Source organism: Helicoverpa armigera, chromosome 5 (genome assembly GCF_030705265.1).
Source record: "Helicoverpa armigera isolate CAAS_96S chromosome 5, ASM3070526v1, whole genome shotgun sequence".
Lineage (NCBI taxonomy): Eukaryota > Metazoa > Arthropoda > Insecta > Lepidoptera > Noctuidae > Helicoverpa > Helicoverpa armigera.
The window spans coordinates 3,570,109-3,585,674 of NC_087124.1; the positions used below are offsets into that span (position 1 = coordinate 3,570,109).

The 15,566-nt window shown below is 36.2% G+C and overlaps 2 protein-coding genes across 2 annotated transcripts in view; one reads left to right on the plus strand and one right to left on the minus strand.

Annotated features, from left to right (window-relative positions):
* Positions 1-15,566, minus strand: part of LOC110384560 (uncharacterized) — a 434,794-nt gene that overhangs the window by 351,670 nt on the left and 67,558 nt on the right. The window lies entirely within an intron of this gene.
* On the plus strand, positions 5,596-15,335 carry LOC110369682 (gustatory receptor for sugar taste 64a). Its single transcript, XM_049842028.2, has 9 exons — positions 5,596-5,667; positions 5,967-6,153; positions 6,388-6,597; positions 6,790-6,894; positions 7,154-7,338; positions 9,404-9,567; positions 10,180-10,348; positions 14,864-14,953; positions 15,231-15,335. Exons 1-9 carry the CDS (start codon positions 5,596-5,598, stop codon positions 15,333-15,335), a joined length of 1,287 nt encoding a protein of 428 aa, XP_049697985.2.

The window sequence follows — 15,566 nt, forward strand, 5'->3', positions numbered from 1 at the left end:
TTATAATGCCTGTGTTCACTATTTACAATGTAACTGTTTGTTGTCTCTTCCCAATAAAATAAAATATCTCAGTAAAAAAAAAACAAAACAATTAGGTAGTTTGTCTTCAAACACAAATTCATTCCTAACTCTACGGGAACTCCATGGCAACAGAACGGCTGGTCGTGATTGGTCGATCTTACAAAAAGACTGACCAATCAGGGAGAGCTTTCGGACAACGTCGTATTATATTAGGATTCAGTTTTAATAAACACTAGCTGTTGCCCGCGACTTCGTCTGCGTGGGCAATTTGGAATTGTCAAAATACTACTTATGCCGTAGCGTAGGTGTATTCTTTTACATAACAATATAATTAGGATTACCACTTAGCAGCAGCACGGGTTGATCAATCAAGGTGGTGTCGACGATGTGTGACTATTTATCTAAACAAAAGAAGTAAAGTTTGTGACGTTGAGGAAATCTCTGGATCTAGTCAACCGATTTGGAAAATTATTACGTAATTCTCACATAAAACAAAGGTCTGACAAAGTTGCCATTTGTACATTTTCTGCAGCAGCTGCGACAAATCAGGAGCCAGAAAGTCTGTCAAACAGTTTTAGTTACCATGGATAACGCGGTGTCTAGTTCACTGGGTTGAAGAGATCAGATAGGCACTCCAAGTAAACATTGGTACTCAAAAAGATTCGGTTTGACTGGAAGCCAACACCCACACAATTGAGGAATAGCTGGGTGGATGATGACTGAGTCATCAGGCAAGCGCATAGTTTCACTACTTGTATTTCGGGGATTTTCTGTGCACTCACTCACTATGTTATGTTGGAAATCCACCGAAATGTTTGCATTAGTTCGCGATCAGGTAAAGTATACGTCCGAGAGAGTAAGTCTAATTCGTGTGTTGGCACTTGAAGCCTGAAGTTCTTCCAAGATTTTCAACATGTACGCTCGCAATTTGTCATTTCTTGGTGGAGCCAGCAGATCAGAAGAAACATAAGTGCTGTGTATACTGTGCGTCACTACTGCACAACGGTAAAATTTCGTCTTTATAAATATCACAAACGTTCGCTCTCTTGCGGAGGACGTTTAAATACCATATTATGTGTCACACGTAGGTAAACAGGACAACAGTATATTATCATCGAACCGCTTTCAAAGATCTGATGAGCAAACAGACCAGAACTGACTTGATCGCCTCGAGAAAATCAGAGCTCTATGAAGCGATTATTCGCTTTGGTTCCTACTGTTATTGTGGTTTCTGAAAATGTATTCAATTAACCAACGATGAATATAATTCTAGCCGGCCGACTCTTTTGACTTCTCGAAAATCATAACGTTGGTTTTTGTGCAATGCACAAACGGAAATTCGATATATTACACATTCGATATTCACACTTCTACAGAATTGATATTAAAAGGTTTGACAACGGGCTATAGTAGCGTAGTTAAACTAACTGAAACAATTTTAGTGATCCTTCAATAAAGTTAGAGAAGCGGGTGTGCATGATGAACATTAAGAGTTGGTAAATACGTGATGAAGATGACCTAATTCATTACTATTCTAATTTGTTCTTGTACCACAAAACTCAAGTTAAGGTGGAGAAAAGGATTACCAAGCTCCCAAAGGCCTGGACATTTGCAACACGTTGCATGGCATCCTGGAAAGTTACGTAATTCTCAGCCATCAGTTTGAGCAGCGTGAGGGAGTGTCAGGCTTTGGCCCTAGTGGGCCTCACAGGGGTTTGCTGAATCTCCTTGAGGGGCGCGTGAAATAACAGGTCTCCCAGAAGCCGGAAGGTCGATGACCCACTCAAAACTAATCGCTCACGCCTACGGTGGCCGGGAATCATCTCTCGACATCCAGCTTTCGTGGTGTCTTACCGCAGTGGCTGGGATGGGAGTTGGGAATTTTCAGTCGCTCCACCGCCTCATTCTTTGTCATCCCATTTCTTCTCGCTCCAGATCATGGTTTAAACCGGGGCCGGGTGCGATAGGTCGCATAGTCCGCACAGTGGTGACACGCGGGCGCCACCTCCATGAGATCAGAGTTGGGAATGTATGTTTGCAAAAACTAATAGAACATTTAGCGAAAACACGTTTGATAGTAATTCTGTCTTTGTAACTGAATAATATAAATGATATAAACGTAGCTATATAAAAGGTGTTTTTTTTAGACTCAGTCCGTGGGTCTGACTGTGACTGTTCGTAATAGTGAACGGTGTATTTGTGATATAATTCTTAGCTCGATGATTTGTGATCAGAAGTTGAAAGCAAGTATGTCTCTGGCCTGCGACGCGTAATTTGTACGTTTTCAGAACGAACGAACTCTTGTCTTCTGTTGACATCTCGTTGACGTATTGTGACAGTTAGTTATTCCCATTGATGTTAATTTTAGAAGTGACACAATGTTTTCGGTCGTATTTTGCCTACATTCTTCATTACTCAAAAAGTACCTATATTAATTAGGCCCTTCTATTTATATGTAAGTGAATTCAAAATAATGTAATATATTAAAACCAGGAACTTATTTTTAAGGATGTTTGAATATTAATTACAATATTTTTTTTAATAATAATAAAATCTTAGACTCGCAATGCACTTTCAGTGTGATGCATGTTTGTTATTGGGTGAAATGAATGGATATTCATGTTTATGAGAGGTATAGCTTATATTATGTCAGAACAACATATGTAGACTTTTTAAGAATGTGGGGAAGTTCAAAATTTCTTCGGGACGTGGGTGCCGCTTCCCATGGAAACTACTGCCCGCACCGGGATAAAATATACCCTATGTTACTCGCAGATAATGTAGCTAATTCTAATGGTGAAAGAATTATAAAAATGTCCCTGATGATGCGCTGATATTTCTTGTAGTGTTTTTATAGTAGCGAAATACACACGTTGTCATATAATTTTTTCTTGAAAGTAAGAACATACCATGACAAAGTGAAGTCTGTTTTCATTGATATTTTACCTACTACCAGTTTTATGGCACATCTGTTTCTGCATGATTTTCTTCATCTATAATTTTAGGATATCATTTCTTTAAATTCAGTTTTTTGCTCAAATTACTTATAAAAGCGTTATTTTCTATGTAAAGATTGATAATAGGCCGATAAACTTACAGAGTTCAACATTCAAATATGTGTCATTATTGCACCCGCTGTTGCAGAAACGTTAACAGAAATTATCGTTCATTGCTCATCCCCCGTAGGTGATAGCGTGATAATATATATTCTATATGTTGAACCGGCCCCCAGGTAATATTCATGCAAAATTTGATTTAAATCTATGCAGTACTTTTCGAGTTCAGCGAGACCAAACATACAGACAAACAGACAAACAGACAAACAGACATACAGACAAACAGACAAAAATTCTAAAAACTATATATTTGGGTTCAGAATCGATAATAGATCACCCCCCAAGTATTCTTTTAAAAAAATATTCAATGTACAGTTTTGACTTTCCTATCATTTTATTATATGTATAGATAATTACTATACTTTCAATAGTGTGAATTTAATATAATTATATTTTAATCTTTGTTGATATTATAATTAAAAATAATTATCTACTTTGCAGACTTTGCTTTTCAAAGTTTCTTAAAGATCTGAACTATAGTTGTTTTATCCAAATATGAGTAAGTACATAAAATATACTTAGAAAGCAAAACTTTGTGAAACTAAAATAATTTGAACATACTTAACAAACGGTGGTAGAATTATACAAATATTGAAAAACTATTGAATCAAGCTAACAATGGAGTGTTTTTATATAAAAATACTTTTAGTAATTGTTTTCTATTTTATTCCAAAGAAAATTCGTTTGATTATTTGTAAAAGTTTCGATATTGCTTTCAACACCTTTCAGACTTTGAACAATTGTTTATAAATGGAGGAATTTACTGCTCAAAAGTTTCTATATTAAGGCCACGACGTTGCTTAGTTCCAAGGATAGAACCAACTTGGCCTACATTATCTGATATAAATTATTGTCACGAACATGAAGGAAACTACAACATACATTGCAAAACTGAACAAATAACAACGAATTAAAAATACAAATTTATTAAAAAAAAAAACAAATTGAGATGACCAAATATTATTCTCAGATACATTCATTAAAGAACCAAATTATACTTTTACGTACCGTACCTTAATCATGGAATCATAATCATCCAAGATAATAATAAAGCACACAACAAATATCTATTATATCCAACAAAAAGAAGGATCCATTGTAAGATTTTCGTTGTAAAATCCACATTTTCGCAGCAAAATTCTAACAAGGAAAGGCAAAGAATAATGCCACTTAGAATAACAGTCATTTTAACTCGCCAGGGTCTGGGAACAAGTTAGCTCGTTATGTGAATTTATGTGCTTTTAAAATTAAAACTAGGTACAGTAAAAAATATACGTTCCTCAGGTCTTATTACCTCCTGAACTGTAGGCTAAGGCACATACTTGAGAAGAAGATTTAGTATCTACGAATTTAATATAAAGTCTGAATAGGCCTTTCAGTTGATAAAATTAAGGAAGTGAGGACATTTCTTTTTCAGTGAAAAAGTTTTTTTTTTAATGCAAATTTAGGTATGTTTATAAAAAAAGATCTTGAACCTATTTTAAAACCTCATTTAAAGCTCAAAAAATATTTTAACCTATTATTTTCATAACGGGCAAGGTAAAATATTAACCTAATAGCAGCTGATAAAAAAAACATAGGTATAATAGGTACTTCCATCCTCAAGACGAACATTTTTTAAATGAAAATGAAAAGGTCTGAATCAAAAATAGAAAAAATAACCTCAAATAAAATATCGTAATTTTAATAGACTGAAATAAATACCAAAAGTTATAATATTTTTAACTCTATGAATAGAATTTACCACAACATTATTTGCATGATAACATGTACAATGCTGAAATTCCAACAATTCCCGTAGTAAATTCAAATTGTGTTTGAAATCATTAAATTGTTATTGTCGATTCCCAATGATTGATAACAATGAGTTGGACGATCGGATCGCGTGTTGTTTTGCAAATAATATGAAACCAGTATCATTTGATCCCGTTTATTTTTGTCGCTTTTGAATTATTTGAAACAAAAATTGAAAATTACATCCCTATAAATAAATCGTGAAAACCAAATTTTTGGCAACATAATTATGTAGGTTTCGTAAAATCATGCATGCATGTCAAACTGTTGGGTGAGGTTATCAATAGTAGACCCAATTATAAAAATCTGTAATGATACTAGCTAGGTGAAGGTAAACATTTGTAAAACTGACTGTTGAACTGTTAAAATATAATAAAGAGGAAAACAATGTTTGCCCAACAAAGCAATAACCATGTCTACATTTTATAGGTAGGTACCGAAGATACCTACGAAGGCACAAGCGTTATGAAAAATCGTAGTGTATAAAAAAAACACCCTGTTACAGAGCTCTTTAAAAAATGGTCGCCACAAATCGTTCGCAAATAGAGAAAACCGTTTATCTACAATCAGACAGCGGTTTTTTCACACGATATCTAAACAGCTCTATTGAAATAAACTTACTGATATGAGTACGCTAAGTGATTTGTAATTTATACTTTTTAAAATGTCAAGTCGAGGGTTCGGACAGTTTCTTCGGGATGGTAACTTGATACTGCCTGAACAGCCAAATCATGACGTAAGTTTATTCTGTTTAATTTATCTTGAAATAATGGATTATATCTTCTATTCTCTTATCCCAATTTCTTTCCAGCACAGTTTGTCTTCTTCTTCCATACTGACTTCTTCTCTGTCTGACGTCATCTTACCATCAACAATCTTGCCAGCCATATCATTCAGATCCTTCCTTCTCTTCGTTGTTTCAAAACTTCCACCAAGATTCAAAATGGACAAAAATTTAAAGACCTACCATCTATTATATCACCTATGTTATGAGCCCATGATGATAAAGCTTTTAATAATTTCGCTTTTACTTAGGACTTTCTAACAGTCATGGAAAAGGTGTTCAAGTGGTCTTGCCTCATCGGAGTGCTTGGTTCCAAGAGACACGTCAATTACGCATGGAGTGGATTCATACTGCTTGTGTTGCTGTTCATGGAGAGTCAAGCTATATGGAAGGTCATTAAGGCACTCGCTGGATGGGCTATTGATACTGCTGGTCAAAGTAAGTTGGGTTAGCTTCCTAAAAACCTGGATACAGAGTGCAATTCAGACTTGAATTTCAAAACAGCTAATGGATTAATTTGCTATGACAAAGTAGTTCAAGAACATGATTTAGATATTTCACATTAGAAGGCTGGTTCAGGAAAATATGAAAAAAAATATGGAAAGAAATCAAGAATTATTCTACATATTTTATGTTCTCCCAAATCTATTATTTCTTCTTGAAACATTTCAGGAAGCGTCACAGCCCGTTTAGCAGGGACCATCTTCTACACCATAGCCATCTTATCTCTAGTGTTATCATCAAGACTATACAGGTCTTGGGGACAGTTATCAGCGTTATGGGCCAGGGTCGAGAGGATAATGGCCGTCAAAGCCCCACCTGATAAGACTTTGAAGAGGAGAATGTATTTCTTCATTGGATTTATGATTGTGTGTTCTTTGTGTGAGTGTTAACTTATAATTGCCTTCACGAAAGTCATCTTTGCTAGCATTCTGTAAGTCATTATTAGGACATTATTTGTTACATCAAAATTGATCATTGATATTACCAAGAGGTTATTCAGTTTCATAGGTTTCTTGGAAAACTTGGCTATGATAATGTTACTGAGTTCAACATGCTTGTTTTCTTTTCCAGTGGAACATATTATGAGTGTTGTTTCTGCAATAGGACTGGACTGCCCACCAGCTTTGATAATCAAGAGATACGTTTTAATTTCACATGGTTTTATGATATTGAGACGTAAGTACTTTCCATGTAAGATATCCTGCCTCCATAGGTGGATCGAATGCAAAATGCTGTTTGAGCTATACTTGAGTCAGAAAATCGGTTAATCCTAACATTACAAAAAATCATTTAACCGTTCTGAGTAAAAATACTTGTATCTAAAACCACGAGAGCGATTCCAAATATTTCATTGTTATAGTCCTGCTTACTATGGAATACGTCTATGAAGGGTGAAAATTAGAAAATAAAACCATAATTATCATAAATATTTCAGATGAGTACTCCGACTGGTACGCCCTGCCTCTAATCTTCATGAGCACTTTAGCCTCTTTACTGTGGAACTTCCAAGACGTACTGATTGTCCTGATCAGTATGGGCCTTACTTCAAGGTATGGTAGACTAAACCAGTGCTTGGCGAAAATCTGTGCACTAGAGAGGAAGCAGATGGATTCAGATAAAGTAAGACTTGGATTTGTTACTTCTTCTAAGCCGTAAGTAGGTAGAAAAGAATTTGAAGGATCGAGAGGTGTGGAGATCAAAAAAGAAGGCCTTTGGCCAGGAGTGGTACAGTTCAGGCTAGGGAATGAGAACAAGTTAGAGAAGAACGTTTTTAGATTAGGATAATAATTTGATAGCTAGAGATTAAATTTTCTCTGCTAACTTATATAATTTCAAGATGAGTACTTGTATTTTTTCTCCACACTCTGTCAAAAATAATAAACGAAGTCAACTCTTGACAACAACTTCATCCATTTTCTGCCAACCACGGCTGTCAGTCACGGAACACCACATAATTGTACATATGGCTTTAGTCATGTTCTCAATAATTCAATTTAAATGTCTATATCAAGCCCACCTTCAATATTAGTTAATTAATTTCCGTGTTCACTAGACCTTTCTACATAGTGGTTTTGACGGCGAAACTATTTGAGTAATCTATTTTAAGATCAATAACCTTTGACTAGACTTGTGACATTTATTGAGCATGAAGTTAATTGTTAAGCTTAAAATAATAAGCCAAGAATAGTGTACTATTAACATACTAGCTGTTCCCGCAGTTGCACTCGTCTGTAAGGACTATTTCCCACATCCAGAAAAAAGGTCATAATCATATGTACTTTTGTTATGCGAAATCATCAAATGACTCCTCCCGCTGTGGGTTAGCAGCGGTGCGGGAGTATCAGACTCTTACTGGGAAACTATGTATATGTTTTCCAAATGCCTCATTTCGAGCAGTCGTTATGGTGTAACAGAAAAATCCCAAAAAAATTGCATATTTATTTTCTCATAAAAATAATAAAATTCACTTAGGCATGAGAAAAACAAGTTAATATTTAAAGACAATATATGGAACGAGCATATGGGCGGTGCACTTAGAAAAATATAAAAATAGATAAATTAGTCTAAGAGAATTACATTTAGATATATTATCATTAGGACTTATTCTACCAGGTAAACACCATAATCCCCGATCACCAGTACTTCAAATAAAGCTGTTTGAATTTATTCCATGGCTTCCAGTAATAAATGCCGGTACTTATCAACATAGGGGGTGAGGGGGTGTAATGGACCGCTTCGTGACAAATATGTCACTGAGCCTGGCTCTTTGCATTTCTGAACAGATGTTCTGTGAGTTCTATGTAGATGATTTGCTTAGCGATCTTGATTCCTGAATGATTCTAATTCTATCTTCATTATAACTACTTATTTGTTTTTATAGTTAGTTGTTATCTTTCTGTCACGATAACTACCAAAGTTTGTTGCTATGCTGTCCATAGCCAAAGATGTAGGTATGAAAACTTCTCCGTAAATGAGTTAAGCTGCATTATTTACCACTATTTCAATTATTGCTTTAATTCTCACAGATCTATCAAATAAATACGTAGCTTTGAAGTTAACCATTTGGTTTTAATCAAAATTGATCTTGATTACCTTTCAAATGAAATTAAGTTTTAATTTAATATGAACAGACATGATTCATCAATTATAACAGGTTATAGGTATCAAAACAAATCCATCTTGAAATCTCACGTGGACTGTTATATTGAAACTTATGGGGCTCAAGGGAAATCAGGGTAACCGCGACTAGATCGAACTAGAACTAGTTCTTCATACGTGCTTCTAGCTCCTATTGGGTAATCTTTAAGACAGTTTTACCTTTAGGCTAAACTACTTAACTCTACAATTTGACGAGCAAAAGCTTTACCTTATATGTATTGTGAATGCCATATTTAACTCTGTCTGTCGTGTTTGATGGCAATAACACTGAACCGATAGAAGTAAAATTTAGAGCACAGACAGTATAGTCTCAGAAATGGATTAGGCTACCTTTATCTGGATGCGGGAAGTAGTTCACTCGGGAAGTTGGTGGAACTGCGGGAAACAACTGGTGTTTTATATTTATTTGTCCACAAAAGAATCATGGGCCGTACCTAATAGTGTTTAAATCGTTTTTCATCCACCCGCATCCCGTACCCAGCCTTTTCTATGTTCCAAAAAACTACACACATTTCCTTTGTTTCAGAAAAACGAAGCAACAAAAGTATACGCATGGCGCAAATTAAGAGAAGCGTACGTGAAACAAGCTATGTTAGTTCGCAAAGTGGACGATGCCATCGGAGGCATCGTTATACTCTCATGCTTTTGCAACTTTTATTTCATATGTTTGCAGTTATTTTTGGGGATTACGTAAGTTACTTTCAAAGCCATTTATCAAATAGGATAAGCAGACAAATGGTTTGATCAAGTGATAGAATGTAAATTAATCACCTCGCACCAAAACATCGGCTAATAACCAAGATTTATCTTACAAAGAAGTATGACATACAGACAGACTAACAATCGCAATATCAAAACATATTATTACAAGCAAACCTAGCTACCACTTCCAATCAACATCACCTAAAATAATCAGAACTGCCGAAAACTGCATCACTTCGGAAAAGCTCTTATCAAAGTGCTAACACACAAGTTTTTTGGGAAAGACAGAACGGTTTCGTTCATTCAGAGTTAGAAGATATTTTATCTATGTTCACGCATCTGTGTTTGAGTGTCTTTTACTTTTTCCCAGCCAAAATTAGATCATCTTTGACAGTCATGATAGTAGTTAAAAGCTAAGAAGTCTAACAACCAGTCCCACAAATGGGTATTGAGTTGTGGAGATCAGATAGCCTGTCGCTCTATGTAAAAGGACTAGTTTGCAGCTTCATCCAATTAGACTGCAAGACGAACCCAACATAGTTGAGAGAAGACTGCTACTTTTAATCCCCCATCTATATACTTCTACATTTTTGTCCACAGTCAGAGCAAAGCCAGCGAGCCTATCAAGACAGCCTACTACTTCATGTCATTGGGCTGGATTTGCTTCAGAGTCATCTGCGTTGTGCTAGCTGCCTCCGACATCAACGTCCACTCCCGATTAGGTCTCAAATACATCTACACTCATGACAGTCATAGTTACAATATTGAGGTGGGTAATGTCAATTTTTAGGGTTCCGTACCTCAAAAGGAAAAAACGGAACCCTTATAGGATCACTTTGTTGTCCGTCTGTCTGTCTGTCTGTCAAGACCTTTTATCTCAAGAACGCGTGGACGTATCAAGCTGAAATTTACATGAAATACTCAGGTCTATTGTCCCTTTAAGCTCTGAAAATATCAAACTTTTAAGCCAAGCCAATCAAAAGATACAGCCAATTATGTCGATATTTTCAACAAATTTTAGACACTCGCAAAGGAATCAAAACCTACAGGGTACTTCCCGTAAACTCAGAATCTTGAAATTTGGCACGAAGCATTGTCATATAATGCAAATATAGGAAAAATTGCGAAAACCTAATTTTTTTAGTTATATAATATAAAAAAAAATATTTTAATAAAATGAAACTTACTACCTTATTTCTCACGAACGAATAAAGGTATCAAATTGAAATTTATACCAAATGCCTAGGTCTATTGTCCCTTTAGGCAGTGACAAAATCAAACTTCTAAGTTAACGCGATTAAAAGATACAGCAGTTATACCGACACCTTAGACGAATTTCCGTCACACGCTAGGGAATCAAAACCTACAAGGTACTTCCCGTGAACTCAGAATCTTGAAATTCGGCACGAAGCAGCGTTATATAGTACAGATAAAGGAAAAATTGCGAAAATGATAAATTTGAAGTTACATAAAATATTAAAATATTATTTTTGCTTACACGACATAAAATATTTTTTTAATAATTATAAACTTACTACCTACCCTTTTTTACATGAACGCGTAGAGATATTAAAGTTGAAATTCATATCAAACACTTCTTAAATATAATTGCCTCTAAACTTTGAACATTTTTAAATCATTCAAAGGTCATTGGGCACCTTAGTATGGAAACCATACCCACGGCGGATACGAACGAAATATAGCACAGTATAATGATAAAGGCTCTGATTTACTATGGCATTAGTCGCATCTATGTGAACCATGGGAATCTAGAGAAAATCAGGTGTAAACATCAAATATTTTCCTAATTTCAATGGGGAATTTAAACGGCCAAGTTTGACGGATTTGAGAAAGCATTTCTTTGTAGTGAAAGAGTATACTCGCCGTTTATTTCCATTGTCATCAGGTCAGGATCTGATGATGGAAATCCTGAGAAATCGAGGGCAACTATCAGAAATTGTAGGCATGCATAGGATTAAAACTTGATTCTCAGATGTATGTCTGGTGATACTATCAAATAGTGAAAGTTTAGAGCTTACCTGATGATGGAGACGTGAGAAAGTTGAGAGAACTCTATGTATGTTTAAAAAAATAAAAGATCCCATTAGTAGTGAATTCTCATCTCCTAAAATAAAATAAGCTCCAACACAAGGTTACGTTATAAATTGTAAAGGAGTTCCCATAACTATATCTGATCTTTGCTATCGATCCCACAATGGCAGTTAAACCTATCTATGTGGAAAGTCTTCGCCAATACGAATAAAATAAGCCCAAACACGTGGTAGTTGCAACATACCGTTCAGGAGTTCCCTCGACTCTCTGTGGTCTCCATAATCAAATCAGCTCCAAACCTTCACTGTTTACAAGTACTCTCAAAAATACACCTCACATGTCTGGTTTTGACTCGATGCGTGCCTACAATATTCAAGAGTTGCCCTCGATTTCTCAGGGTTTCCAGATCCTCATCAGATCCTGGTCATCCGAATTGGCATCTTCTTTCTTTATGAAAAGTCTTTAACAATAAAAACTAGCATTGCAACCTGTACAATCCTCTGAAACTGCTTGTCTTTTATATTTTTCAAACGATCCTGGACATTCGTCTCCATGGAGTTTTAATAAAATATTTATATTCAAAGAAACGTCATAATATTCTATAGCGCTTCCGATATAGATCTTGATACGATCAACGCACATTTTTCGAAGTCGCCAGTCACGCTGGATGACAACGTTAAATCGTGCACTCTCAATTATCTATCAAATGCTTCTTTGCCAAATTGTACTTCATTTTCCTTCCATCCAGCTACTGACGGGGATATTAAGCGCTCAATTTTATCCATTTCCTCAAAAGCAGTAGGAGATGATGGGCTTCATCTTCGAATGCTTCTTCCCATTCTTGATGTACTTATTCCTGTGATTTTACATCTTATCAACTTCTCCCTATTTACCAGTTCCTTTCCCTCAGCATGGAAAAAAGCCCATGTATTGCCTTTACCCAAGGTACCCAATCCCTCCTCCGTTTCCCAGTTCCGTCCAATATCCATACTTCCAATCCTCTCCAAAGTCCTTGAGAGTGTTGTCAATAATCAACTGTCTCACTTTCTTTCCTCTAACAGCCTGCTGAGTCCATACCAGTCTGGTTTTCGTCCGGGCCATAGCACAGTCTCCGCTCTGGTGAAAATTACGGATGACATCAGACTGGCAATGGAGCACCGGCGCTTAACTGTGTTGGTATTACTGGATTTCAGTAGTGCTTTTAACTCAGTTGATTTTGACATCCTCCTAGGTATCCTCTCCTCTCTTAATATATCTCCGTCTGTAATTGCGTGGTTTAGTTCCTATCTTCGAGGTCGCTCGCAGTCGGTTCGCTCTGACGAGGGTTCCTCTGAGTGGTGTGATCTTGCTGCGGGGGTTCCTCAAGGCGGCGCTCTCTCTCCTCTACTTTTCTCCGTTTTTATTAACGCCATCACAAAGACACTTACTTCACATTACCATCTCTATGCAGACGATTTGCAGCTTTATCAACATTGTCATCTCGAGGAGCTTCCTAGGACAATTGATGCCATCAATAATGATCTTGTCAACATAAGTCAATGGGCTAAAAGCTTTGGTCTTTTGGTCAACCCTTCCAAATCTCAAGCCATCATTATTGGTGGCAGATATTTTCTGGATAGGTTACAATCTCCTCCGCCGCTCTTGTACGATAATGTTACTATAAATTACTCTTCGCACGTCAAAAACCTGGGTGTGCTGATGGACAGTCACTTGTCTTGGGGTAAACACATTGCGGAAGTAAGCAGGAGAGTATTTTGCACGTTTCAGTCTCTCAAACGGCTCCAAAAGTTCCTGCCTTTTTCAACAAAAATTACTCTCGCTCAGTCGCTTCTTCTCCCACTTTTAGATTATGCTGATGTCTGTTTCCTTGATGCGACTGAGGAACTTCTAGATAAGCTCGAACGTCTGCAGAATCTGTGCATCCGCTTCATTTTCGGGCTCAGGAAGTACGACCATGTGTCGGAATTTCGAAGTCGGTTGAAGTGGTTGCCTATTCGGCGACGTCGAGATGCTCACATTCTTTCTTTTCTCTTCTCTCTTCTCTACAATCCTCGCTCACCGAGATATCTTCGGGAACGTTTTGAGTTTCTTGTTCCGAGAGGCAAACCTTGTCGCACTTCCTCATCTCTCCTTCTTCGTGTCCCTTCCCACACTACGAGCCGCTATGATGGATCGTTCACTGTTCGTGCTGTGAGACTGTGGAATTCCCTTCCACATTCGATACGCGAAAGCCCATCGTTGGGTGCATTCAAGAGACGAGTAAAGGAATACTATTTATCGACATGAATGACATTTATATTCGTATGTATATATATATATATATTTTATATGTATTATGTTTATGTATTGTGTAGTTTTACTACATATATATGTTTAGTCTATTGTTATTTGATATTTTTGTTAGTTTTCAATGTTTGTTGTGCACTTTTTAATCTACCCTACCACTATCAAATCTCTCCATGGCTTTAAGGTTGGCTGTAAGAGAACCCAATTCTGGGTTAAGCTCGCCATTGTACATAAACTGTCTTTATTATTTTTTTATTATGTATTGTTAAGTGTGCAATAAAGAATAAGAATAAGAATAATATTCTCCAAGATTTAAAACTACTTTGATTCATCCACTTTTTACAAACCGGGTGAGATATGCCCAATGACCTTTAAGACATAATTAGTTATTTTCAATCAGATTTCTGAATGATGACTATAAAATGTTGTATATAAATAACTTTAATAAAATAACTTTTACAAGGTACTGGCCTACTATTTTAGTTATATTATAAAATAAAAAATATTAACTATTTTGACTCTCACGAAATTACCATAACTATGATTGTTCTAAACTGAACGGTTGGCGCGAGACTCGCTTTTTATCTATACAGGATTTGTACGGAACCCTCGGTGCGCGAGTCCGACTCGCACTTGGTCGGTTTATTTCTCACTATAATGCAAATGGCCCAGTGCAGTGACTGTGGGCAAATCCTCCCAGCTTGGTGGAGGCCTTCATCCAAAAGTCGCGTCTGATCTTCATCTTTCCGCTGTAACATCCGTTCCGAATATAACTTATATATCTATCTTATATATAACAATATATATCTATTAAGCTGATATATGATGATAGCAATTTTCTTTTATTTTTTTAGAAACTCTCTGTTTTCTCCCTGCATAAGGTTTTGGCCAGAACTTGGGCATAATAACTTGGGATAATTCAATAACAGATTCTTTTATGTTACAGATGGGACGTCTGCAACACCAGCTGTCGAAAGACTATGTAGCTCTGAGCGGCAAGGGATTTTTCTATTTGAGCAAAAGTATTTTGCTTCAGGTCAAGTATCTCCATGTATAAGGACTATATTAAGTACATACGAGTCTAAATAAAGTGTAACCACTTCTTTCAAAGCTAATAAATCTGTAGACACAAAAGGATTACCACCTACTTACATTACCTCTAGCTTAAATCCAATCTAATATTAACCAAACTCATTTAACGAACAAATTGTTCGCTAACCTTTTTCAGAACAATTGTATCTTTGTCTCCTATAAACCATTTTCCCCTCTTTTTGGCTTACAATAATTATGTCTAATCCGATTTGTCTTCACAGATGGCTGGCGCGATAATCACTTACGAACTTATGTTGATTCAGTTTGACGACCAAGGGACTGATGATGTTCAGCTGAATTTGACTAAAAATGCTATTGGAGTATAGATTTTGAACTTGACTGTTGTTTTATTTACTTACACCTTACCTTATATGTAAAAGTGTGCTTAACACTTGACTGTAATGTAAGAATTAGCTTTGAGAGGGGAGACTGTCCGTTTATTGTGATAACACAAGATATTATGCCAATACAATGCATAGAAGAAATAACCTAGGCAAGCCTCTTTAGACATGTTCAACGACTACAATAGCTTAGTGGCCATACTGACGCAACATTTC

Bases quoted from the DNA above. Each gene is read 5' to 3' on its own strand.
- LOC110369682 (XM_049842028.2), top strand. From the start codon at position 5,596: ATGTCAAGTCGAGGGTTCGGACAGTTTCTTCGGGATGGTAACTTGATA. The intron at 5,668-5,966 runs GTAAGTTTATTC...GCTTTTACTTAG, and splicing joins CTGAACAGCCAAATCATGAC to GACTTTCTAACAGTCATGGA. The intron at 9,568-10,179 runs GTAAGTTACTTT...TTTTGTCCACAG, and splicing joins CAGTTATTTTTGGGGATTAC to TCAGAGCAAAGCCAGCGAGC.